Here is a 25,683-nt window from a genome sequence, read left to right as displayed (position 1 = left end):
CTGGAGAATAATGTAAACTTAGTCTAACTTTCACCTGCAAATTATTACCTGTAATACAAAAAATTTTATCATGGTGGAAATAAAACAGGTTTCCTAAGAATTCAAATGAAGTTGTTAAAATCTGTGCTTCAACTTAAAGCTTTAATGAAGCCAAGAAAATGTATGCATATGGTCATCTGTCTTTCAGAAAGTCCATCACTGATTTATTTTGTTTCTGTTGCTGATGCACTTGAAAATGGTGCAAATTTTATTTTGCTTCAATTTCTTGTAGGAATGTATAGGGTCTGGCATTCGGTCACGGTCCTATTCCTACTCCTCGCCCAAAAGTTTATTAAGAAGACCTCGCATTCCTCAGGACTTCGCAGCTGGGGATTCAAATGAAGGTCAGTTCTCTGGCTTTGCATCTGCACAGCCTCCTCCCTTGCTTGCCTGCTTCGGTCCCAGCACTAATGACTTTACTCAGGCCTGCCCTGTCCCCTTGGTGCCTGTGTGCAAAAGGTCTGTGCATATACAGACCTCACCAACACGTGCAAAAGCAGGGTTCAGCTGTCCTCAGGTATCCCTGCCATCATCCCTTGCTCTTCCCCCATTCACTGGCACATCATACCCTTCCTGATACAGCAGCTCTTCCTCAGGAGAGCATGTTAACTGGGACAGCAAGAGCGTTAGTCAGAAGTAACGCAGGCAAGTGTAGCAATCTTTTTAGAAGATCCTTACCCCAGCCTCCTGCTGGGTGCTGGGCCGAGACTGTGAGGAGGCTCATGACGACACAGGAGAGGAGACAAAGAAGGTGGATGGCCTCAGATTCCTGTAGATTCCAGGGAATCTCTGACGCATGGATGGGCTGTGGTCTTCTTGACAGGCAGCAGAGCAAAACCAGCTTTTCCATCAAGTGGAGTTGGAGGAATCTCTGTAAGAAGCCTGTAATTTTTTACAAATTGGTTCTAACATGCTTTATTTCTAGACACATGGTTTCATATTTAAAAGACAACCCACACTCTTTTCAATGAAAGTATAGGTTATATTTGAAAACCATGCAAAGTGTGAAATACATACACATTGTTTTTCACATAGATCACATTACTTAAAAACAACTTGCATTTCAAGAAACTTGGCCTCTGTGGCTATAACCCTGTCCGTTGCCATACTTCCAGCTTGTCTCTACTTCCAGTATACATTTAGCTTTCCACTAGTCCTGAGCAAGAGGCAGAACATGTGCTGTGCTGGCTGGTTGTGAGTTACAGTGAACCTAAGGGAATGGACACCCATAGAAGCTGTGGATGCGCCGTCACTGAAATTATTCAAAGTCAGGTTGGTCAGTGCTTTGCACAACCCAACCTAGGGAAAGGTGATCCTGCCTGTGTTAGAGGAGTTGGACTAGGTGATCTTTGAAGGTCACTTCCAACTCAAACCATTTTGTGATTCTGTCACACCGAATGTGCAAACACACAAAAGTTGTGGAAATGTTATAATCAACTTTGAAACCAGTTAACAAATTCAAAAGCTGTTGGGAAGGTGAGGTGGAGGAAGCTGATGGGCATACATCAGTGACTGCAGACCTCTTTTTTACTTAAGAAATCATGTTAAGCAGTGCAGCAAATAATTTGTCTATTATTTCTTGAATTCACTGTAAGATTTCATGTCCCTTTGTAAGGAGGACTATGTGCTGCAGCTTGCCACATGTAGCTGTGCTTTTTTTCCACATCACTTAATGTGTTTGTAGCCATTTGTATCCTACAGATTAGGTGAAAAGTCTTTGACAAAACAAGACAGAAAAAATGTGGAAAATGTGTCACAGGAGAAAATTGCAGATCAGCAAAGCCCTGTGGTGTGTTCTTCAAACAAAAACTGAATTCCTTTAACCTGTCAGCTGAAGGACTGTTGGTGTCACAGCCCATTAAGTCTCATCCAGACACCGTTGCCTGCTCTGACCTGTTCTGGGCTCGAGCCCATGTCCTCTCCATTCTCTCTTCCCCCAGGACAGTCAGTGCTGAACATACACCTGCATTGTGGAGGGGATGGAAGCCCGGTCCTGTCCATGCTTTGGGAACGTGTTGTTCTGCAGCCTGCACCGCAGATGTGATGTGCTGCTGAGAGGGAGGGTGGTGGTCTGCTGAGGTTCCTGCTGGCATTTCCCTGCCACCAGCACATCCTGCCTTGTCCCTCCCTTGCCAGCATTTTGTGGGGATGGGAGCTTTGAACAAAGCATTTGGCAGCTGGCAGTGGTGATTTCTGTATGAGGCAGGCATAGCTGCGCTTGCTTTGAGCAGTCTCATCTGGATACAGTACAAGCCCCAGAGCTTAGTCTGAGAAGCTAGGTCAGATAGTTCATCCTGATCTCTGCAGGGTAGTGTCTGGGTCTGTGCAATGAAAGCCTGCCCCTTCCCCTCGGTCCAGCTGCTTCTGCTTCGGACATCTTGCTCAGGGCTTAGCTATGCAGGAGGGAGGTGCAGCTGACCTTGTACATTGCAGTTAAACATAAGCCAAAGCAGATGACTGCAGGATAGCAACAGGCTGGTCGTTCTTGCAAATATACAAGAAAAAAGTGAGAAATACCATCCATTTCTGATGGAAGCTTTTCAGTATGCTCAGGGTTAAAACAACTTACTGCTTTCATTTGAGAAGATATTACCTGGCTGTAACAATAAAGGCTTTGTCCCTGCTCTGTAGATGGGTGTGCTTATGAGCAGTGGTAGATCCCTCCTTCAGGCTCTTTCACTTTCTGTGACTCTGCTCCACCACTGTAGTAAGTACCACAATGCCAATGCCACGGTGCTGTTTTGCATGAGGCTGTCTTCATATCCCATGGGTACATGGGCTTTGTTTCTTCCAAAAGCATCCTTCCCTACAGGTTGTTCCTGGCAATTAGCTGAAATGCTGTTTTAGTCTCGCTAGCACTCACTAAGCTGAAGTCTACATTTGTCTGAAGACATGTTGATTCAGTGAAGATTAGTTAAGTTTGTATCTAATTTTAAATAAGGCATAGGCTAGTGCTTTGACTTTGGCAGTTGTTTAAGTATCTTTCTGAACCATACCCATGGCAGCTTCGCAAAAAATCTTTGCAAAATGGAATGACTTCTAATTTGAAAATTAGAGGGCTCTCAGTCTTCCTTCCTGCAACCCCAACAACCCAGCTGAATTATTTGTCTTTTATTTTGCTTTTTAAACAATTTGTTGAAAAGTAACTCGTGGAGTCCTGTGCAGCAGGAAGCTGTTGGGGACTGCCCTCTTTCTTTGATGGCCACTGGCCCTGTGCAGTCCCTCTCCCACTTGTGGTTTCCAGTACCTGACTCCTCAGTTTCTTGGTGGCCAGTTCCTCCGTTTCCCAGTGCCTGACTTCATGGTTTCCCAGGGCCCAATTCCATGGTTTCCTGGTACCTGACTCCTCACTTTTCTGTTACTCAGTTCCTCGGTTTCTTGGTGTCCGATACCATGGTTTCCTGGTGCTGACTCCTCGGTTTCCTGGTGTCAGGTTCCTCTGTTTCCAGTTGCCCAATTCCACACTTTCCCAGTGCCCAGTTCCATAGTTTCCTGGTGCCCATTCCTCTGTTTCCCGGTGCCCAGTTTCGTGGTTTCCCAGTAGCTGATTCATCAGTTTCCCAGTGCTCGGTTCCATGGTCTCCCAGTGCCAACTCCTTGGTTTCCCAGTGCCCAAATCCATGCTTTCCTGGTGCTGACTCCTCAGTTTCCCGTTGTTCAGTTCCTTGGTTTCCCAGTGCCCAATTCCATGGTTTCCTGGTACCTGGTTCCTCATTTTCCCGGTGCCGACTCCTCAGTTTCTTGGTGTCCAATTCCATGGTTTCCTGGTGCCAGCTCCTGGCTTTCCTGGTGCCTGGTTCCTCAGTTTCCAAGTGCCCAATTCCATGCTTTATCGGTACCTGACTCCTCAGTTCCCCGGCACCCGGTTCCTCGGTTTCCCAGCTCAGGGTCTCTCGGTTTCCCGTCACCCAGTTCCTCGGTTTCCCGTCACCCAGTTCCTCGGTTTCCTGGCACCCGGTTCTTTGGTTTCCCGGCGCCCAATTCTGTGGTTTCCCAGCATATGGTTCTTTGGTTTCCCGTTGCCTAGTTCCTTGGTTTCCTGGCACCCGGTTCCTCGGTTTCCTGGTAACCAATTCCTCAATTCCCAGCACCCAATTATTTGGTTTCCTGTTGCCCGGTTCCTTGGTTTCCTGGTGCCCAAATCTGTGGTTTCCTGTCACCTGGTTCCTTGGTTTCACAGCGCCCAAATATGTGGTTTCTCAGCACCGGATTCCTTAGTTGCCCGGTGCCCAGTTCTTTGATTGCCAGGTACCCAGTTCCTTGGTTTCCCATTGCCCGGTTCCTCGGTTTCCCGGCACCCAATTCCATGGTTTCCCAGCACATGGTCTCTCGGTTTCCTAGTGCCCAGTTTTGGTTGTCCGGTACCCGGTTCCTTGGTTTCCCATTGCCCGGTTCCCAGGTTTCCCTGCACTCGTTTCCTCGGTTTCCCGACACCTAGTTCCTCGGTTTTCCGGCACCCAATTCTGTGGTTTCCCGTCAACCGGATCGTCGGTTTTCCGGCGCCCAATTCTGTGGTTGCCAGGTGCCAGTTCCTTGGTTTCCCATTGCCCAGTTCCCAGGGTTACTAGCACCTGGTACATCGGTTTCCAGCGCTCAGTTCTTTGGTTGCCCGGGACATGGTTCCTTGGTTTCCTAGCGCCCAGTTTTGGTTGCCCAGTTCTCGGTTCCTTGGTTTCCCATTGCCCGGTTCCCAGGTTTCCCTGCACTCGGTTCCTCGGTTTCCCGACACCTGTTCCTCAGTTTCCCGGCACCCAATTCTGTCATTTCCCGGCACTCGGTTGCTCACTTTCCTGGTGCCCAATTCTGTGGTTGCCGGGTACCCAGTTCCTTTGTTGCTCAACACCCAATTCTTTTGTTTCCCGGGACCTGGTTTCTCAGTTTCCCGTTGCCCAGTTCCCCGGTTTCCCAGCAACCTTTTCCTTGGTTTCCCGGCACCAGATTCCTCGGTTTCCCGTCTCCCGTTTCATTGGTTTCCCGGTGCCCTATTCTGTGGTGTACCGGCACCTGGTTCCTTAGTTTCCCGGCACCCAGTTCTGTGGTTTCCCAGCGTCTGGTTCTTCGGTTTCCTGTTGCCCAGTTCCTTGGTTTCCTGGCACCTGGTTCCTTGGTTTCCCGGTGACCAATTCCTCAATTCTAGCACCCAATTATTTGGTTTCCTGTCGCCCGGTTCCTCGTTTTCCAGGTGCCCAAATCTGAGGTTTCCTGTCACCTAGTTCCTTGGTTGCCAGGTACCTGGTTCCCTGGTTTCCAGTTGCCCAGTTCCCTGGTTTCCCAGCACCATTTTCCTCGGTTTCCCGGCACCCAGTTCCTCGGTTTCCAGGTGCTCAGTTCTGTGTTTGCCAGGTACCCGTTTCCTTGGTGGCTCGGCGCCCGATTCTTTTGTTGCCCAGGACCTGGTTTCTTGGTTTCCGGTTGCCCAGTTCCCTGGTTTCCCAGCACCCTTTTCCTTTGTTTCCTAGCACCCGGTTCCTCGGTTTCCTGGCACCCGGTTCCTCGGTTTCCTAGCGCCCAGTTTGTTCATTGGCCGATAACCCCGTTCCCAAATCTGTAGTTTCCCAGCATCTGGTTCTTTGGTTTCCTGGTGCCCAGTTCCTTGGTTTCCTGGCACCCGGTTCCTCAGTATCTCGGTGACCAATTCCTTGGTATCCCCGCTCACAATTATTTTGTTTCCCATCACCCGGTTCGTTGGTTTCCCGGTGTCCAATTCTTCGGTTTCCCGGTGCCCAAATCTGTGGTTTCCTGTCACCTGGTTCCTTGGTTTCGCAGCACCCAGTTCCCAGGTTTCTCGGCACCTGGTTCCTTGGTTGCCCAATGCCCAATTCTTTGGTTGCCTGGTACCCAGTTGTTTGGTTTCCCGTTGCCCAGTTCCTAGCTTTCCCTGCACCCGGTTTCTCGGTTTCCCGGCACTGAATTCCATGGTTTCCCAGCACCCGGTTCCTCGGTTTCCCGGCACCTGGTTCCTCGGTTTCCTGGCACCCGGTTCTTCGGTTTCCCGGCGCCCAATTCTGTGGTTTCCTAGCATCTGGTTCTTCGGTTTCCTGTTGCCCAGTTCCTTGGTTTTCTGGCACCTCAATTCCAAGCGCCCAATTATTTGGTTTCCTGTTACACGGTTCCTCGGTTTCCTGGTGCCCAAATCTGTGGTTTCTCGGCACCCGGTTCCTTGATTGCCAGGCGCCCAATTCTTTTGTTACCTGGGACCTGGTTTCTTGGTTTCCCGTTGCCCAGTTCCCCTGATTCACAGCACCCTTTTCCTTGGTTTCCTGGCACCAGGTTACTCGGTGTCTCAGGACCTAGTTCCTCGGTTTCCCGGCACCCAATTCTTTGGGTGCCCAATACCCGTTTCCTTGGTTTCCTGTTGCCAAGTTCCCAGATTTCCAGCACCCGGTTCCTCGGTTTCCCGGCACCCAATTCCATGGTTTTCTGGCACCCGGTTCCTCAGTTTCCCGGCCCCAATTCTGTCGTTACCCGGCACCCAGTTCCTCGGTTTCCTGGCGCCCAATTCTGCGGTTGCCAGGTACCCTGTTCCCTGGTTTCCTGTTGCACAGTTCCCAGTTTCCCAGCACCTGGTTCCTTGGTTTCCCGGCACCGAATTCCTCGGTTTGCCGGTGCCCAGTTCCCAGGTTTCCCTTCACTCGGTTCCTCGGTTTCCCAGCACCTAGTTCCTTGCTTTCCCGGCGCCCAATTCTGTGGTTGCCAGGTGCCAGTTCCTTGGTTTCCCATTGCCCAGTTTCCAGGTTTACTAGCACCTGGTACATTGGCTTCCAGCGCCCAATTCTTTTGTTGCCTGGGACATGGTTCCTTGGTTTCCTATCGCCCAATTCTTTGGTTGCCCGGTTCTCAGTTCCTCGGGTTCCTGGCGCCCAAATCTGTGGTTTCCTGTCATGACGTTCCTCAGTTTCCCATCACCAAATTCTATGGTTTCCTGCACCTAGTTCTTTGGTTTCCTGGCGTCCGATTCTGGTTTCCCAGCATATGGTTCTTCGGTTTCCCAGTGCCCAGTTCCTTGGTTTCCTGACACCCCGTTCCTCGGTTTCTCGGTGACCAATTCCTTGGTTTCCCAGTGCCCAGTTCTTCGGTTTCCTGGTGCACAAATCTGTGGTTTCCTGTCACCTGGTTCCTTGGTTTCGCAGTGCCCAGTTCCCAGGTTTCTCAGCATCTGGTACCTTGGTTTCCCAGTGCCCAATTCCATGGTTTCCCAGCTCAGGGTCTCTCAGTTTCCCCTCACCCGGTTCCTCAGTTTCCTGGCACCCGGTTCTTCGGTTTCCCGGCGCCCAATTCTGTGGTTTCCCAGCATCTGGTTCTTTGGTTTCCCGTTGTCCAGTTCCCAGGTTTCCCAGCACCCGGTTCCTCGGTTTCCCGGCACCCAATTCCATGGTTTCCCAGCTCAGGGTTCCTCGGTTTCCCGTCACCCAGTTCCTTGGTTTCCCGGCATCCGGTTCTTCGGTTTCCTGTTGTCCAGTTCCTTGGTTTCCAGGCACCCAGTTCCTTGGTTTCTTGGTGACCAAGTCCTCGGTTTTCCAGTGCACAATTATTTGTTTTCCTGTCGCCCTGTTCTTTGGTTTCCCGGTGCCCAAATCTGTGGTTTCCTGTCACCTGGTTCCTTGGTGACAGTGTCGTCCAGTTCTGTGGTTTGTCGGCACCTGGTTCCTCGGTTGCCTGGCGCCCAATTCTGTTCTTGCTAGTTACCCGGTTCGTTGGTTTCCCATTCCAAGTTTCCAGGTTTTGCTGCACCCGGTTTCTTTGTTTCCCGGCGCCCAAATCTGTGGTTTCCCGGCACCGTTTTCCTTGGTTTCCTGGGACCCGGTTACTCGGTTGCCTGGCGCCTGGTTCCTCGGTTTCCTGGTGGTCAACCCTGCGGTTTCCCGTCACCCAGTTCCTTGGTTTCGTGGCACCCAATTCTGCAGTTGCCAGGTACCCGGTTCCCTGGTTTCCCGTTGCCCAGTTCCCTGGTTTCCCATTGCCTAGTTCCCTTGTTTCCCAGCACCCTTTTCCTTGTTTTCCTGGCACCCGGTTCCTCGGTTTCCTAGCGCCCAGTTCTTTGGTTGCCCGGTACCTGGTTTCTTGGTTTCTTGTTACACAGTTCCCAGGTTTCCCGACCGGTTCCTCGATTTCGCGGTGCCCAATTCTGTGGTTTCCCGGCACCCAATTCTGTGGTTTCCCAGCATCTGGTTTTTGGTTTCCCAGTGCCCGTTTCCATGGTTTCCCGGCACCCGGTTCCTTGGTGTCTCAGTACTCGGTTCCTTGGTTGCCTGGCGCCCAATTCAGTGCTTGCCTGGGACCTGGTTCCTTGGTTTCCTAACGCCCAATTCTTTGGTTGCCTGGGACCTGGTTCCTCAGTTTCCCGTTGCCCATGTCCCAGGTTTTCCAGCAGCCTTTTCCTTGGTTTCCCGGCACCAGGTTTCTCGCTTTCCCGGCACCCGATTTGTTGATTTGCCGGTGCCCAATTTTGTGGTGTCCCGGCACCCGGTTCTTTGTTTTCCCGGCACCCAATTCTGTGGTTTCCCAGCATCTGATTCTTCAGTTTCCCGGTGCCTAGTCCCTTGGCTTTCTGGCACCCCTTTCCTTGGTTTCCCGTTGCCCAGTTCCCAGATTTCCGGGCACCCAGTTCCTCGGTTTCCCAGCGCCCGGTTCTGTGGATTCCCAGCATCTGGTTCTTCAGTTTCCCGGCACCCAGTTCCTTGGTTTCCTGGCACCCAGGTTCTTCGGTATGCCACTGCCCTATTCTTTGGTTTCCCAGCACCCAAATCTGTGGTTTCCCTTCACCTGCTCCTGGGTTTCCTAGCACCCAATTCTGTGGTTTCCTGGCACCCGGTTCCTCGGTTTCCCGGCACTCAATTATATGGTTTCCCGGCACCCATTTCCTTGGTGTCTGAGCGCCCAGTTCTATGGTTGCCCAGTACCCAGTTAATTGGTTTCCCATTGCCCAGTTCCCAGGTTTCCTGGCACCCGTTTCCTCTTTTTCCCGGCACGCAGTTTCTCGGTTTCCCGGCGCCCAGTTCAGTGTTTTCCCAGGTACCGGCTCCTTGGTTCCCATTACCCAGTTCGTAGGATTCCCAGCACCTGGTTCCTCGGTTTCACGGCACCTAATTCCATGGTTGCGCTCCACCCGGTTCCTCGGTTTCCCAGCATCCAATTTCTTGGTTTCCTGGCACCTAGATTCTTCGGTTTACCACTGCCCTATTCCTTGGTTTTCTGGCACCCAAATCTGTGGTTTCCCGGCACCCGGTTCCTCGGTTTCCCGGCAGCCGGTTCCTTGGTTTCCCAGTACCCGGTTCCTCGGTTTCCCAGCATCTGGTTCCTTGGTTTTCCGGCACCCAATTCCATGGTTGTGCACCACCCAGTTCCTCGGTTTCCCAGCTCCCAGTTCCTCAGTTGCTCGGCGCCCAACTCTGTGGTTTCCCGTCACCCGGTTCCTTGTTTCCAGGCGCCCAAGTCTGTGGTTGCCAGGTACCCGGTGCCTTTGTTTCCCATTGCTCAGTTCCCCAGTTTCCCAGCACCCAATTCCTCGGTTTCCTGGCACCCAGGTTCTTTGGTTTACCACTGCCCTATTCCTCGGTTTTCCGGCACCCTAATTTTTGGTTTCTCGGCACCCGGTTCCTCGGTTTCCCGGTGCCGAATATCTCGGTTGCCTGGCGCCCAATTGTTTGGCATTCCGTCGCCTGATTCCTTGGTTTCCCAGCATCCGGTTCCTCATTTTCCCTGTGCCCAATTCCTTGGTTTCCCAGTGCCCAATTCTTCCGTTTCTCAGCACCTGGTTCCTCGGTTGCCCGGCGCCCACTTCCTCGTTGACTGGTACCCGGTTCCCTGGTTTCCCGTTGCCCAGTTCCCCGGTTTCCCAGCACCCTTTTCCTTGGTTTCCTGGCACCAGGTTCCTTGGTTTCCCGGCACCCGGTTCATCAGTTTCCTGGTGCCCTATTCTGTGGTGTCCCGGCACCTGGTTCCTTGGTTTCCCAGTGCCCAGTTCTATGGTTTCCCAGCATCTGGTTCCTCGGTTTCCCGCTGACTAATTCCTCGGTTTCCCAGTGCCCAATTATTTGGTTTCTCGTTGCCCGGTTCCTTGGTTTCCTGGTGCCCAATTCTTCGGTTTCTCGGTGCCCAAATCTCTGGTTTCTCGGCACCTCGTTCCCTGTTTTCCCGTTCCCCAGTTCCCCGGTTTCCCAGCACCCTTTTCCTTGGTTTCCTGGCACCCGTTTCCTAGGTTTCCCGGCACCCAGTTCCTCGGTTTCCTAGTGCCCAATTCTTTGGTAGCCCGGTACCCGGTTGCTTGGTTTCCCGTTGTTCAGTTCCCAGGTTTCCCGGTGCCCAGTTCCTTGGTTTCCCGGCTCCCAAGTCTGTGGTTTCCCAGCACCTGGTTCCTAGGTTTCCCAGTGCCCAGTTCAGTGTTTTCCGGTTCCTTGGTTTCCAATTACCCAGTTCGTAGGATTCCCAGCACCCGGTTCCTCGGTTTCCCGGCACCCAATTCCATGGTTTCCAGGCACCCGTTTGCTCGGTTTCCCGGCGCCCAGTTCAGTGTTTTCTGGTTCCTTGGTTTTCCATTACCCAGTTCGTAGGATTCCCAGCACCCGGTTCCTTGGTTTCCCCGCACCCAATTCCATGGTTTCCAGGAACCCATTTGCTCAGTTTCCCAGCGCCCGTTTCTTTGGTTTCCCAGTACCCGGTTCCTTGTTTTCTGGTTGTCCAGTTCACAGGTTTCCCGGCACACGGTTCCTTGGTTTCCAGAGCCCAGTTCTTTGGTTGCCTGGGACCTGGTTCCTTTGTTTCCTAGCGTCGAGTTCTTTGGTTGCCCAGGATGCGCTTCCTCAGTTTCCCAGTGCCCAAGTCTGTGGTTGCCAGGTACCCGGTTCCTTGGTTTCCCATTGCCCAGTTCCATGGTTTCCCTCACCATTTTCCTTGGTTTCCCGGCACCAGGATCCTCAGTTTCCCAGCACCCGGTTCATCGCTTTCCTGGTTCCCAATTCTGTGGTGTCCCGGCACCTGGTTCCTTGGTTTCCCGGTGCCCAGTTCTGTGGTTTCCCAGCATCTGGTTCTTTGGTTTCCCGTTGCCCAGTTCCTTGGTTTCCTGGTGCCCGGTTCCTCGGCTTCCCGGTGACCAATAACTCGGTTTCCCAGCGCCCAATTATTTGGTTTCTTGTCACCCGGTTTCTTGTTTTCCTGGCGCCCAAGTCTGTGGTTGTCAGGTACCCGGTTCCTTGGTTTCCCATTGCCCAGTTACCCGGTTTCCCCGCACCAGTTTCCTTGGTTTCCTGGCACCAGCCTCCTCGGTTTCCCGACACCCGGTTCATCAGTTTCCTGGTGCCCTATTCTGTGGTGTCCCAGCACCTGGTTCCTTGCTTTCCCGGTGCCCAATTCTGTGGTTTCCCAGCATCTGGTTCCTCAGTTTCCCGGTGACTAATTCCTCGGTTTCCCAGTGCCAAATTGTTTGGTTTCTCATCGCCTGGTTCCTTGGTTTTCTGGTGCCCAATTCTTCAGTTTCCGGTGCCCAAATCTGTGATTTCCTGTCACCTAGTTCTTGGTTTTGCAGCGCCCAGTTCTGAAGTTTCTCGGCACTTGGTTCCTCGGTTGCCCGGCACACATTTCTTTTGTTGCCCAATAGCGGGTTCCTTGGTTTCCTGTTGCCCAGTTCCCCGCTTTCCCACCACCCGGTACCTCGGTTTCCGGACACCCAATTCCATGGTTTCCCGGCACACGGTCTCTTGGTATCCTGACACCCAGTTTCTCAGTTTCCCGGTGCCGAATTCTGTGGTTCCCCGTCACCCGGTTCCTCGGTTTCCTGGTGCCCAATTCTGTTGTTTCCGATCACCCAGTTCCTTAGTTACCCGGTGCCCAACTCTGTGGTTTCCCGGCACGCATTTCCTTGTTTCCCATTGCCCAGTTCCCCGGTTTCCCAGCACCCTTTTCCTCAGTTTCCCTGCACTTCGTTTCCTATTGCCCAGTTCTTTGGTTGCCCGGTACTCGGTTCCTTGGTTTCCCGTTGCCCAGTTCCTCGGATTCCTGCGGTTTCCCAGCACCCAATTCTGTGGTTTCTCAGCACCCGGTTCCCTGTTTTCCCGTTGCCCAGTTCCCCAGTTTCCCAGCACTCTTTTCCTTGGTTTCCTGGCACCCGTTTCGTCAGTTTCCTGGCACCTGGTTCCTCGGTTCCCGGTGCCGAATTTCAGAGTTGCCTGGTGCCTAATTCTCTGGTTTCCCGGCACCCGGTTTCTCGGTTGCCTAGGGCCCAATTCCCTGATTGCCTGGGACCTGGTTCCTTGGTTTCCTGTTGCCCAGTTTCCCGCTTTCCCAGCACCCGGTTCTTCGGTTACCCGGCACCCAATGTCATGGGATCCCGGCACCCGGTTCCTCGGATACCCATTGCCTAATTTCCAGGTTTCCTGGCGCCTGGTTCCTTCAGGTCCTTTTACCCGGTTCCTCAGTTTCCCAGTGCCAGGTTGTTCAGTTTACTGCAGCGGAATTCCTCAGTTTCCTAGCACCCAATGCGTCATTTTCCCAGTGACCAATTAATCGATTTCCCCGTGCCCAAATCCTTGGCTTCCCTGCACCCAGTTCCTCAGTTTCCCCGTGTCCAAATCTGTGGTTTCCCGACACCTGGTTCCTTGGTTTCCCAGCGCCCGGTTCTGTGGTTTCTCGGCACCTGGTTCGCTGTTTTCCCGTTGCCCAGTCCCCCAGTTTCCCAGCATCCGTTTCCTTGGTTTCCCGGCACCCGTTTCCTCAATTTCCTAGTGCCGAATTCTTTGGTTGCACGGTACCCGGTTCCTTGGTTTCCTTTTGTCCAGTTCCCCGGTTTCCCATTACCTGGTTCCTTGGTTTCTCGGCGCCCAATTCTGTGCTTTCTCCGCACCCGGTTCGCTATTTTCCCGTTGCCCAGTCTCTCAGTTTCCCAGTACCCGTTTCCTTGGTTTCCCGGCACCCGTTTCCTCAATTTCCTAGTGCCGAATTCTTTGGTTGCACGGTACCCGGTTCCTTGGTTTCCCGTTGCTGAGTTCCCTGGTTTCCCAGCACCTGGTTCGTCGGTTTTCCGGTGCCCAAGTCGGTGGTTTCCCAGCATCTGGTTCTTCGGTTTTGCAGCACCCAGTTCCTTGGTTTCCTGGCACCCAGGTTCTTTGGTTTGCCACTGCCCTATTCCTCAGTTTTCCGGCACCCAAATCTGTGGTTTCCTGTCACCTGCTCCTCAGTGTCCTAGCGTCCAATTCTGTGGTTTGCTGGCGCTCGGTTCCTCGGTTTCCCGGCACCTAATTATATAGTTTCCTGGCACCTGTTTCCTGGGTTTCTTAGTGCCCAGTTCTTTGGTTGCCCGATACCTGGTTCCTGGGTTTTCCTTTGCCCAGTTCCCAGGTTTCAGGGCACCCAATTCCTCTTTTGCCCGGCACCCAGTTCCTCGGTTTCCCGGCGCCCAATTCTGTGGTTTCCCAGCACCCGATTCCTCGGTTTTCCGGCGCCCAATTCCATGGTTTCCCGCCACCCATTTCCTCAGTTTCCTGGGACCCGATTCTTTGGTTTCCCAGCACCTGGTTCCTCCGTTTGCCTGCACCTGGTTCCTCGGTTGCCTGGTGCCCAACTCTGTGGTTTCGTCACCTGCTTCCTTGTCTTCCCAGCACCCAAGTCTGTGGTTGCCAGGTACCCGGTTCCTTGATTTCCCGTTGCTCAGTTCCCCGGTTTCCCCGCACCATTTTCCTTAGTTTCCCCGCACCAGGATCCTCAGTTTCCCAGCACCCGGTTCATCAGTTTCCTGGTGCCCAAATCTGTAGTGTCCCAGCACCTGGTTCCTTGCTTTCCCAGTGCCCAATTCTGTGGTTTCCCAGCGTCTGGTTCTTCGGTTTACCAGTGCACAGTTCCTTGGTTTACCGGCACCCAGTTCCCCGGTTTCTGGTCACCCAGGTCCTCGGTTTCTCGGCACCCAATTCTGTGGTTTCTTGGCACCCGGTTCGCTATTTTCCTGTTGCCCAGTTCCCCAGTTTCCCAGCATCCGTTTCCTTGGTTTCCTGGCACCCAGTTCCTCAATTTCCTAGCGCCGAATTCTTTGGTTGCATGGTACTCAGTTCCTTGGTTTCCCATTGCCCAGTTCCCAGGTTTCCCAGCACCCATTTCCTCGGTTTCCCGGCAGCCAGTTCCTTGGTTTCCCGGCATCCAAGTCTGTGGTTTTCTGTCAATCGGTACCTCGGTTTCCCAGCACCCTAATCTGTGGTTTCCCGGCACCTGGTTCCTCAGTTGCCCGGCACCCAATTCTTTGGTTGCCCGGGACCTGGTTGCTTGGTTTCACGTTGCCCAGTTTCCTGGTTTCCCAGCACCCAGTTCCTCTGTTACCCGGCACCCAGTTCCTCAGATACCCATTGCCCAATTTCTAGGTTTCCCGGCGCCCGGTTCCTTCAGGTCCTTTTACCCGGTTCCTCGGTTTCCCTGTGCCTGGTAGTTCAGTTTACTGGAACCCAATTCCTCGATTTCCCATGCCTGGTTGTTCGTTTTACTGGAACCTAATTCCTCAGTTTCCTAGCATCCGATTCCTTGGTTTCCTGGTGACCAGTTCCTCAGTTTACCGGCGCCCAATTCTTTGGTTGCCCGATACCCGATTCCTTGGTTTCCTAATGCCCAATTCTTTGCTTTCCTGGCACCCGGTTCCTTGGTTTCCTAGTGCCCAGTTCTTTGGTTGCCCGGTACTCAGGTTCTTGGTTTCCTGTTGCCGAGTTCCCAGTTTTCCCAGCACCTGGTTCCGCGGTTTCCCGGAACCCAATTCTGTGGTTTCTCAGCACCCGGTTCCCTGTTTTCCTGTTGCCCAATTCCCCAGTTTCCCAGCACTCTTTTCCTTGGTTTCCTGGCACCCGTTTCATCGGTTTCCCAGCACCCGGTTCCTCAGTTTCCAGGTGCCGAATTTCTCGGTTGCCTGGCACCCAATTCTCTGGTTTCCCAGCACCTAGTTCCTTGGTTACCCGGCACCCAATTTTGTGGTATCCCGGCACCTGGTTCCTCGGATACCCATTGCCTAATTTCTAGGTTTCCTGGCGCCTGGTTTCTTCAGGTCCTTTTACCCGTTTCCTCAGTTTCCTGGTGCCACGTTGTTCAGTTTACTGCAGCGGAATTCCTCAGTTTCCCAGGACCCAATTCCTCGGTTTCCCGGTACCCAATTCTTCAGTTTCCCAGTGCCCAAATCTGTGGTTTCCTGACACCTGGTTCCTTGGTTTTCCAGCATCCAGTTCTGTGGTTTCTCGGCACCTAGTTCCTCGATTGCCCGGTTCCCAGTTCTTTGATGGACCAGTACTCGGTTCCTTGGTTTCCTGTTGCCCAGTTCCCCGGTTTCCCAGCACTTGGTACCTCAGTTTCCCGACACCCAATTCCGTGGTTTCCCGGCACATGGTCTCTCGGTTTCCCGTCACTCGGTTCCTCGGTTTTTTGTTGCCCAATTCTGTGGTTTCCCGGCACCTGGTTCCCTGGTTTCCCGTTGCTCAGTTCCCCGGTTTCCCATCACCCTTTTCCTTGGTTTCCTGGCACCTGTTTCCTTGGTTTCATGGCACTCAGTTCCTCAGTTTCCTAGCGCTGAATTCTTTGGTTGCACGGTACCCGGTTCCTTGGTTTCCCGTTGCTGAGTTCCCAGGTTTCCCAGCACCCAGTTCCTTGGTTTCCCGGTGCCCAAGTCTGTGATTTCCCAGCATCTGGTTCTTCGGTTTTGCAGCACCCAGTTCCTTGGTTTCCTGGCACCCAGGTTCTTTGGTTTGCCACTGCCCTATTCCTCAGTTTCCCGGCACCCAAATCTGTGGTTTCCTGTCACCTGCTCCTCAGTGTCCTAGCATCCAATTCTGTGGTTTGCTGGCGCTCGGTTCTTCGGTTTCCCGGCGCCCAATTATATGGTTTCCTGGCACCCGTTTCCTGGGTTTCTTAGTGCCCAGTTCTTTGGTTGCCCGGTACCTGGTTCCTGGGTTTTCCGTTGCCCAGTTCCCAGGTTTCAGGGCACCCAATTCCTCTTTTGCCCGGCACCCAGTTCCTCGGTTTCTCAGCACCCAATTCTGTGGTTTCCCAGCACCCAGTTCCCTGTTTTCCAGTTGCCCAGTTTCCCAGCACCCTTTTCCTTGGTTTCCTGGCACCCGTTTCCTTGGATTCCTGGCACCCGTTTCCTTGGTTTCCTAGCACCGAATTCTTTGGTTGCACGGTACCTGTTTCCTTGATATCCCATTGCCCAGTTCCCAGGTTTCCCAGCACTCGGTTCCTTGGTTTCCTGGCACCCAGCTCCTTGGTTTCCCAGCGCCGAATTCTCTGGTTTCCTGGAACCTGGTTCCTTGGTTGCCCGGTGCCCAAATCTTTGCCTGTGACCTGGTTCCTTGGTTTCCAATTGCCCAGTTTCCTGGTTTCCCAGCACCTGGTTCCTCGATTACCCGGCACCCAATTCCATGGTTTCCCGGCACCCGTTTCCTTGGTTTTCTGGCAGCCAGTTCCTCGGTTTCCTGGTGCCTGGTTGGTTTACTGGAACCCAAATCCTCAGTTTCCCAGCACCTGATTCCTCAGTTTCCCGGTGCCCAATTCCTTGGTTTCCCGGCGCCCAAATCTGTGGTTTCCCATCACATGGTTCCTCAGTTTCCCAGCGCCCAATTCTGTGGTTTCCCGGCACCCAGTTCCTCTGTTTCCCATTGCCCAATTCTTTGGTTGCCTGGTACCTGGTTCCTTGGTTTCCCATTGCCCAGTTCACCGGTTTCCCCATACCTGGTTCCTCGGTTTCCCAGCACCCAATTCTGTGGTTTCCCAGCATCCGGTTCTTCAGTTTCCTGGTGCCCAGTTCCTTTTTTCCTGGCACCCGGTTCCTCGGTTTCTCGGTGACCAATTCCTCGGTTTCCCAGTGCCCAATTATTTGATCTCCTGTTGCCCGGTTCCTCCGTTTCCCGGTGCCCAATTCCTTGGTTTCCGGGTGCCCAAATCTGTAGTTTCTTGGTATCCTCTTCCTCGGTTTCCCGACGCCCAATTCTGTGGTTGCCCGCTGCCTGTTTCCTTGGTTTCCCTTTGCTCAGTTCCCCGGTTTCCCAGCACCCTTTTGCTCGGATACCCAGCACCCAATTCCGTGGTTTCTAGGCACCTGGTTCTTCAGTTTCCCGGTGCGCAGTTCTGTGGTTTCCGAGCATCTGGCTCTTCGGTGTCCCGGCGCCCAATTCTTTTGTTCCCCGGTACCCGGTTTCTAGGTTTCCCGTTGCCCATTCCCTGGTTTCCCAGCACCCCGTTCCTCTGTTTCCCGGCACCCAAATTTGTGGTTTCCCATTTCCCGGTTCTTCGGATACCCTGTGCCCAATTTCTGAGTTTCCCAGCGCTCTGTTCCTCATTTTCCCGTTACCCGGTTCCTCAGTTTCCCAGTGCCTGGTTGTTCAGTTTACTGGAACGCAATTCCTCAGTTTTCCGTCACCTGATTCCTCAGTTTTCCTGTGCCCAGTTCCTCATTTTCCCGGGGCCCAATTATTTGGTTTCCTGTAGCCCGCTTCCTCCGTTTCCCGGTGCCCAATTCCTCAGTTTCCTGGCACCCAATTCCTTGGTTTCCCATTACCCAGTTCCTCTGTTTCTCGGTGCCTAATTCCTTGGTTTCCTGGTACACGGGTTCCTCAGTTTTCCAGCACCAGGTTCCTCAATTCCCTGGCGCACGGGGTTCCTTGGTTTCCCGATGCCCAATTCCTCAGATTCTAGGCACCCTCAGTTTCCTCGTACCCAATTTCTCCGTTTCCTGGCAATCAATTCTGTCGTTTCTTGGCACCCGGATCTCTGCTTTTCCCCTGCCCTTTTCTTTGCTTTCCCTGCGCCCAGTTCTTTGGTTTCCCAGCATCCTGTTCCTTGGTTTGCTGGCAACCAAATCTGTGGTTTCCTGTGCACCAGGTTCCTCGGATACCCTGTGCCCAATTTCTCAGTGTCTCGGCACCCGATTCCACAGTTTCCTGTTACCCGGTTCCTCGGTTTCCTGGTGCCTGGTTGTTCAGTATACCGGAACCAAATTCCTCAGTTTTCCAGCACCCGACTCCTCAGTTTCTTGGTGACCAATTCCTCGGTTTCCTGGCGCCCAATTCTTTGTTCTCCCGTCACCTGGTTCCCCAGTTTCCTGGTGCCCAATTCCTCGGTTTCCTGGCCCCCAAATCTGTGGTTTCCCGTCACCTGGTTCCTCAGTTTCCCAGCGCCCAATTCTGTGGTTTCCCTGCACCCAGTTCCTCTGTTTCCCATTGCCCAGTTCTTTGGTTGCCTGGTACCCAGTTCCTTGGTTTCCCATTGCCCAGTTCACCGGTTTCCCTGTACCCGGTTCCTCAGTTTCCCGGCACCCAGTTCTGTGGTTTCCCAGCATCTGGTTCTTCGGTTTCCTGGTGCCCAGTTCCTTTTTACCTGGCACCCAGTTCCTCGGTTTCTCGGTGACCAATTCCTCGGTTTCCCAGTGCCCAATTATTTGGTTTCCCATTACCCAGTTCCTCAGTTTCCTTGTGCCTGGTTATTCAGTTATTGGAGCCCAATTCCTCAGTTTCCCAGCACCCAATTCCTCGGTTTCCTGGTGACCAATTCCTCGGTTTCTCGACTCCCAGTTAGTTTTTTTTCCCATCACCTGGTTCTCCAGTTTCCTGGTGCCCAATTCCTTGGTTTCCCGGTGCCCAAATATGTAGTTTCCTGGCATCCTGTTCCTCGGTTTCCCGGTGCCCAATTCTGTGGTTGCCCGGTACCTGTTTCCTTGGTTTCCCTTTGCCCAGTTCCCCGGTTTCCCAGCACCCTTTTGCTTGGATACCCAGCACCCAATTCCGTGGTTTCTAGGCACCTGGTTCTTCAGTTTCCTGGTGCCCAATTCTGTGGTTTCCGAGCATCTGGCTCTTCGGTGTCCCGGCACCCAATTCTTTTGTTCCCCAGTACCTGGCTTCTTGGTTTCCCGTTGCCCATTCCCTGGTTTCCCAGCACCCCATTCCTCTATTTCCCGGCACCCAAATCTGTGGTTTCCCGGTTCCCAGTTCCTTGGATACCCAGTGCCCAATTCCTCAGTTTCCCAGCGCTCTGTTCTTTGGTTTTGCGTCACCTGGTTCTTGAGTTTCCCAGTGCCCAATTCCTTGGATTCCTGGCACCCGGTTACTTGGTTTTCTGGTGCCCGCTCAGTGTCCTGGCGTATGGTTCCTCTTTTTCCCGGCATCTGTTACCTTGGTTTCCTAGTTCCCAGTTCCTCAGTTTCCCAGCACAAGGTTCCTCGGTTTCCCAGTGCCCAATTCCTTGGTTTCCCAGCACCAAATTCGTGGTGTGCCTGCACCCGGTTCCTTGGTTTCCCTGTGCCGAATTCCTTCATTTCCTATCACCCGGTTCCTTGGTTTTCCAGTACCCAGTTTCTTGGTTTCCCAGCAACCGCTTCCTCCATTTCCCAGTGCCCAATTCCTCCGTTCCCGGCGCCCTATTCTGTGGTTTCCCAGAACCCGGTTCCTTGGCTTCCCGTTGCCCAGTCCCTTGTTTTCCCAGCACCTGGTTCCTTGGTTTCCCAGTGCCCAATTCCTCGGTTTCCTGGCACCTAATTCCGTGGTTTACTGCCACCTGGTTCCTCAGTTTCACATCACCCTTTCTTCAGTTTCCTGGTGCCAATTCCTCAGTTTCCTACCACCCAATTCTTTGGTTTCCCATTGCTTAACTCTTGACTTTCCCGATGCCCAGTTCCTTTGATTCCCAGTACCTGGTTCCTCAGTTTCCTGGCACTCAGTTCCTCGGTTTCCCAGTGCCCAGTTCTTCAGAGTACTGGCGACTGTTTTCTCAGTTTCCCGGCACCTGGTACCTCGGTTTGCCAGCACCCGCTTCCTCGGTTTCCTGGAGCCCCATTCTCCGGTTTCCCGATTTCCAATTCCTCGGTGTCCTAGCGCCCAGCTCTTTGGTTTCCCGGCACCCAGTTCCTCATTTTCCCAGTGTCCAATTTTTTGGTTTCCTAGCACCCATTTCTTTGGTTTCCCGGCACCCAGTTCCTCAGTTTCCTGGTGCCGGTTCCTCGGTTTCCTGGTGCCGGTTCCTCAGTTTCCTGGTGCCTAATTTCTTGTTTTCCTGGTGCCCAGTTCTTTGGTTTCCCAGTGCCCAATTTCTTGCTTTCTCAAGCACCCAGTTCCTCAGTTTTCCAGTGCCCAGTTCCTTGGTTTCCCAGCACCTAATTCTTTGTTTTCCCGTCGCCTGGTTCTTCCGTTTCTTGGTGCCCAGTTCTTTGGTTTCCTGGCACCCGGTTCTTGAGTTTCCCAGCACCGACTGCTTGATTTCCTGCTGCCCAATTCCATGGTTTCTTGGTGCCAACTTCTAGTTTTCCTGGTTTCTGTTTCCTCAGCTTCCTGTTGCCCAATTGCTTGGTTTCCCGGTACCTGACTCTTTGGTTTCCCAGTGCCTGGTTCCTCGTTTTTCTGGTGGCAACTCCTCAGTTTCCTGGTGTCTAATTCCATGGATTGCTGGTGTCAAGTCCTCAATTTCCGGGTTGCCCATTCCTTGGTTTCCCATACCCGCTTCCTCAGTTTCCCGGCGCCCGGTTCCTCGGTTTCCCGTTGCCATAGTGCCCCAGCGCTTCGCAGCAGCCGCTCCGCTTGCCGTGTTTTCCCTCTTTCGCCCCCTGCCGGCAATGTGCGTTCCCGTCACTGAGTGTTGCTTTGCATCTTTTGATTGTTGCATTTGTATTCATACTTCATTATTGTTTTATTAAATTGATTTTTATTTTAATCCACGAGTCCTTCCTCCTTTTTTCCCCCTCCTTTTTCCCTCCTCTTTTGCTTCCTTCTCTTGCAAGGAAGGAAAGGTGAGATAGCAGCTGTTTAGCTGCTGGCCTAGCTCTAAATGGTCACGAAAGACATAAGATTTCTTAGTACTGTAGATAAAGCTGCATGAGACAGGTCATTGAAAAGGTTAGAAGACCTTCACTAAGGTATTTTACAACAAATTATGTGAAAAGCAAAATGAAGTGTGAATCAATCAAGTCTGGGTTGTGAATTAAAACAAATAGTTTTTGTTATTATTGAAAACAGACCGTTTGCAGAGACCGGTGTTCACTGATATCCATCTCAGTTCTGGCAGATTCGATGTACTAAACAAAGCTTAGTTGGCAGTGCTCGTACCCTAGGAAAAACTGCTTCTAATGTATATACATTTTTGCTTTCCTAATTTTCAAATGACATTGCAAGCACTCAGTGACAAGCTAATGGCCTGGTGGAGGTTGTGTGTTTGAAATAAACCTGATGACCTTGCAACTGTTTATGTCTTGCAGAGCGAGCATACAGTCTGCCCGAGCAGTCCCGAGAGACGAGGTATGCTTGACACACCTGTGTTTTCAGGCACTGGGAGTGGGTCTGCTCAAGAATACTATCTAGGGAGCAGAGTGGGGAAGAGGCCTTGGCAGCCCTTACAGTGGGTTTTTTAGCAGTGATTTAGGGAAATGCTCCCAGCCCAGGGGATCTGTAAGCCAACGCTTAAACGTTGTGCTGAACTCAGACTGGCCCCCTCTGTGCTGTCACTACTATGCACATCCTGCAGTGGGGATTAGCTGTGCACCACCACGGGACATGGAGGTAGGGATGTGCTCCTATTTGCTGTAGGAGCTCTTGTCCACTGTAGGAATTCCTGTCCACTATAGGAGCCATCTGAAGAGACATTCAAAACACTGTAATAAAAGCAAGAAGGCTTTTAATACCAGTTGTAATCCAGGCAAGCTTGTAACACATTGCACATTCAGAGCACGCTGTGGGCTGGTGTTACTCCCCTGCAGAGGGACTGCTCTCTTTTTAATAATGCTTGCTTAACCCACAATAATACGTATAATTATAAATGTTAGGTCAAACGATTACCATCTAGATTCTGCTCTGTTTTGAGGGACTGTTCCTGCTGAAATGAGTTTTTTTTCACTGGTCTCTGTTACAGGATTCAGGAGGAGGAATGGAATAAATATAATGTACCCTCAAAAAATGAGTCTGAAAAATGTAAAGTCAGTCGGACTTTCAGCTTTTTGATGAATAGAATGACCAGCACACGGAATAAGTGCAAGGTAATATGGGATTTATGTCTATATTATTATGTATAATTGTGTCACTGTGATTAAATATATTATAGGTGAGAATCTAAATTTTTATGTAAAGATAAGTTGTTGCTTAATCACACAAAACCACATAAGTAAGGGGAAGAAACTTTTATCTTTCTTTTTTAAATTTAAAATCTCTGCAGGGTACCCTGAAATGGACTTTCATTTTAAATAGTAGCCTTAGCTGAACAATGTTAAGTATTTGTCTCACCATTTTTTGATGTTATCAATTATCTCATTTGACGATTTTGCCAAAGTTTAAATACAGGAATTGCCTTGCCTTTGAGAAATAATTTTCTGTTAAATAAAATTAAGAGGTATAGGACTGTTGTAGCAATTACTCTCGTAAGTAATTGAGTCTGTAACTTCTACATTGGCACATAATCAGTTGAATTTGCCTTATTTGAAGTTAATGGCACTACTTGCATGAGTAAGCACTGCTTAGTGTTGAAGAGTTGCAGATTTGAGGCCTGTACAGTCAGACATATATACTATGAAAGGTAGAACACAGAGATAGATTGGGCCTGCAGGATCTTTCCAGCTGGCCTTTCAGCAGTTTTGCAGGCTTTCTGGTACACCCTTCTGTGCCCCAGGATATCCTGACATACATGAATGTGAAGATGATTGGCTGACATGATATCTTCAAGAGTGGCAGAACTGGCTGTGAACATGTATGTCTGGTCCAGCAGCCATAAATTAACCTGTGTCTGTGTGGCATCCTAAAGAAAAACCAGATAAGTTACCTAAATTACATAACTGCAGCTTTAGCTTTAGCTGCAGAGGCACAAGTTTGCAGGTATGCCTCAGGGAGATGTAGGTATTGATATATGCATGTGCAGTGAGTCAATAACACTTCTTAAACTTTATTTTCCAGCCCTTCCTTTTTTGAAGCTTTGTAAATGTATTTCTGCCAGTCTTCCTTGATAATGCTTGTTGACTTAGCTGCCAGTGAAAGCAATCCCTGCATCATTTCAGAACTTCAGCAATGTTGGATGTAATAATATAGTATACTGTTACAGGTCTTCTAGGACAGGTTTAATGTTTTAAAATAATCTGCTCTTAAAAGGGAATGTTTTAGAGTTAAAATTGAATCACTTTATTTTCTTTTCTTTCTTTTTTTCTGCCTTTGTTGTTGGGGATGAAGACAAAAAATAAAGATACCAAAGATAAAGAGAAACTGAACAGGCACAATTTTACAAATGGGACCTTCCCAGGAGTTATCCCATGTATGGCCTGTGAAAAGGCCCTCCTGGGAAAGGAGTCACTGCAGTGCTCTCGTAAGTATTTGCTGGCTTTTGCGTGTTAACTTACAGTGCTCCAAATCCTTCTTTGAGATTCCTGTTCAGTGTTTTGTTTCGAAAAGAAGCTTTGCCTAGATTTGATTGTGCTTCCTTTATGTAAAAAGTGGAGGCTGGCGAGGGAGAGGGAGGAAGGAGGACAGGTGACAGCTTCAGAAACAACCATGGCCCTCTTCTAGCCAGAGCACGTTAGGCAAAGCCTCCTTCCTAGCCAGAGGCTGTAACAGCAAAGCATCCTCAGGGCTACATAAGGAAGTGGACATGGAGGAGGGACAAAGGTGAAGCCTCAAAGTAATATGTTCTGTAGGCTGGGAACCTTGTTTGGTGCCAGGCTTTGAAATGTGCCTTCTCTTTCAGATTGCAATGTGATTGTACACAAAAACTGCAAGGAGTGTGCTCCTGTGTGCACCAAGGTAACCTCCTGTACCACACTGTTCTTCCTGAAGCATATATGCTTTCCAAGGGTTCTGTAAACACAAAGGCAACAAGAAAGTATATGCAGCCTGCCCAGACCCAGTGTCTGTATGCAAAGGGCTGCAAGGGTGTAAAAATGTCCAGTGTGAGCAACAGAGCAAGCACAGTGCTTGAACAATTTTTAGAAGAGGGTCTAAAATGAGATATTTCTGGTTTTGAAGAACTTGCAAGCTCAATTGTGAAATGGTATGCCTGGACAAATGCGCAAAGGAATTAAAAAGAAGGGGTCCTCAAAACCACAACCCTGTTGTGTAGAAGGGAGCATACTGTATGTTTTCAATAATGGAAGGCAGAGACAGAACAGACTTTGGGAGGTGACCTAGTCCACCTCCTCACCTTCAGGCGGGTGCACTTCTAGGTAACAATTTGGGCAGATGGTTGTCTGACCTATTCAGGAAAATCTTTGGAGGAGGAAGCTCTGCAGCCTGCCTGGGCATTTGCTCCCAGTGTTCAGTTGCCACTCAGGCAGGGCAAAATCAGTGTTAGAGCTGATGGATACTGCCTTCTTTTCAGTAGGAATACATGCATGGTGAGGTTATCATGACAAAGACGTTGCTTTCAAAACCAGACCTGTAAGGCTTCTGCCCTCGTGGAATACATGGGACTTGCAGAGAAGTGTGCCACAGTGATACACGTCATTTTTCAAATTAGTGGAGTGTGTCTTTCTGGTGTAGTTGGGTTTTGCATCTTGGTGGCTTGCAGGGAGCATGTATTCCCATACAGACTCTTCAGGGTAAACAAGCCTTAAACTGGATGTAAGTCAGGTGGTTTTATTTATTTTGGTTGTAGCTCTGATGTCATAGCCTTGCACAAATTTCTCGGCAACTTTAGGGAATCAGGACAGCTGAACTAGCAGTTTTAATTACTGGGGCTGGTGAGTCATTTGTCAAGAGCAGACGAGAGCCCATCTTGCCATAGGGTTTGCAAAAGTTCGCTTTGGAAGGAGGATTGATTCTGCCTCTGGTACACAGGCTTTCTCAGGTAGTGTTCTGCCACAGATACTTTGAGCTTATTTGAATATAAAGCCCTGAATGTGAACATCTGTTCACATACTCATATAACTCATATAGAGAAGGTAGAATGCAGTAACTCAGTGACTTGGTTTAGAATAAACAGATTTGGTTTTATATTGTAATACAAATAATATCATTCTACTTTGAATATTGTTTTCTACCAATAACCAATAAACTTGGATTTATTAGGCATTTGTAGGAATTAGGACCATAATACAGAATCACCTGCTTGAAGTCCTTTTGCATGATGATATACAGAAGTGAGTTGACTATTCTGTGTGTTATCAGCTATGATTTCATTGCAATCTTATAAAATTATTTTTTTTCTTTTTCAGAAATCTCAGGAGAGGTACCATAATAAAAACAAACCTCAAGCTGCTGTAACAAGTAAGATAGGAGGTACAAACCTAGCACTTCTAAGTTAAGCCTCAGTTAAAATCAACTTTCCTGCTTCATTTGTGTGTTTCTGGTGTTCATTTCAATGTCTGTAAGAACGTGTGTGTATCTCAGATATGAATAGGACTTTTTTAAGAAATTACTCTTGAATTAACTTGTCTTCTACTAAAATCAGTGGCAATTTTACTACATTTTGTTTTCAATGAGAATGAAAATCAAAATCAGTCAGTTCTGTCTTGTGCTTTTGAGTATGTCATTTACTGTATGCACAAACATTTGGATTTCTTATGTTCAGGTTGCAATTTTAAAACAGGGATGATTTGAGATTGTTTTCCTCTTAATAACATCCATGCCAGAGCTATTCCACTTTGCCTACAGGCTTATCTTTACATTCTGTGGGAAAGCATCATGGTCTCGTACCATAGCAAGTGGTTATTCTTGGTACCCAGTATAGTTTAATATGAACACC

General features: G+C 50.5%; 1 protein-coding gene across 1 annotated transcript in view; it reads left to right on the top strand.

Moving 5' to 3' along the window:
- ARHGEF28 (Rho guanine nucleotide exchange factor 28) overlaps positions 1 to 25,683 on the top strand; it is a gene marked incomplete at both ends in the record, with an annotated part of 133,929 nt that overhangs the window by 70,484 nt on the left and 37,762 nt on the right. Inside the window, 6 exons of the mRNA XM_080362666.1 lie at positions 272 to 383; positions 21,227 to 21,266; positions 21,877 to 22,000; positions 23,178 to 23,310; positions 23,689 to 23,744; positions 25,154 to 25,205. Of these exons, the coding sequence (XP_080218792.1) occupies positions 272 to 383; positions 21,227 to 21,266; positions 21,877 to 22,000; positions 23,178 to 23,310; positions 23,689 to 23,744; positions 25,154 to 25,205 (517 nt within the window). The remainder of the gene's footprint in view (positions 1 to 271; positions 384 to 21,226; positions 21,267 to 21,876; positions 22,001 to 23,177; positions 23,311 to 23,688; positions 23,745 to 25,153; positions 25,206 to 25,683) is intronic.

Source organism: Nesoenas mayeri, assembly GCF_963082525.1.
Source record: "Nesoenas mayeri genome assembly, chromosome: Z".
Classification (NCBI taxonomy): domain Eukaryota; kingdom Metazoa; phylum Chordata; class Aves; order Columbiformes; family Columbidae; genus Nesoenas; species Nesoenas mayeri.
Note: the sequence above shows the minus strand (reverse complement) of the source record. Positions and strands in the feature narration are given on the sequence as shown.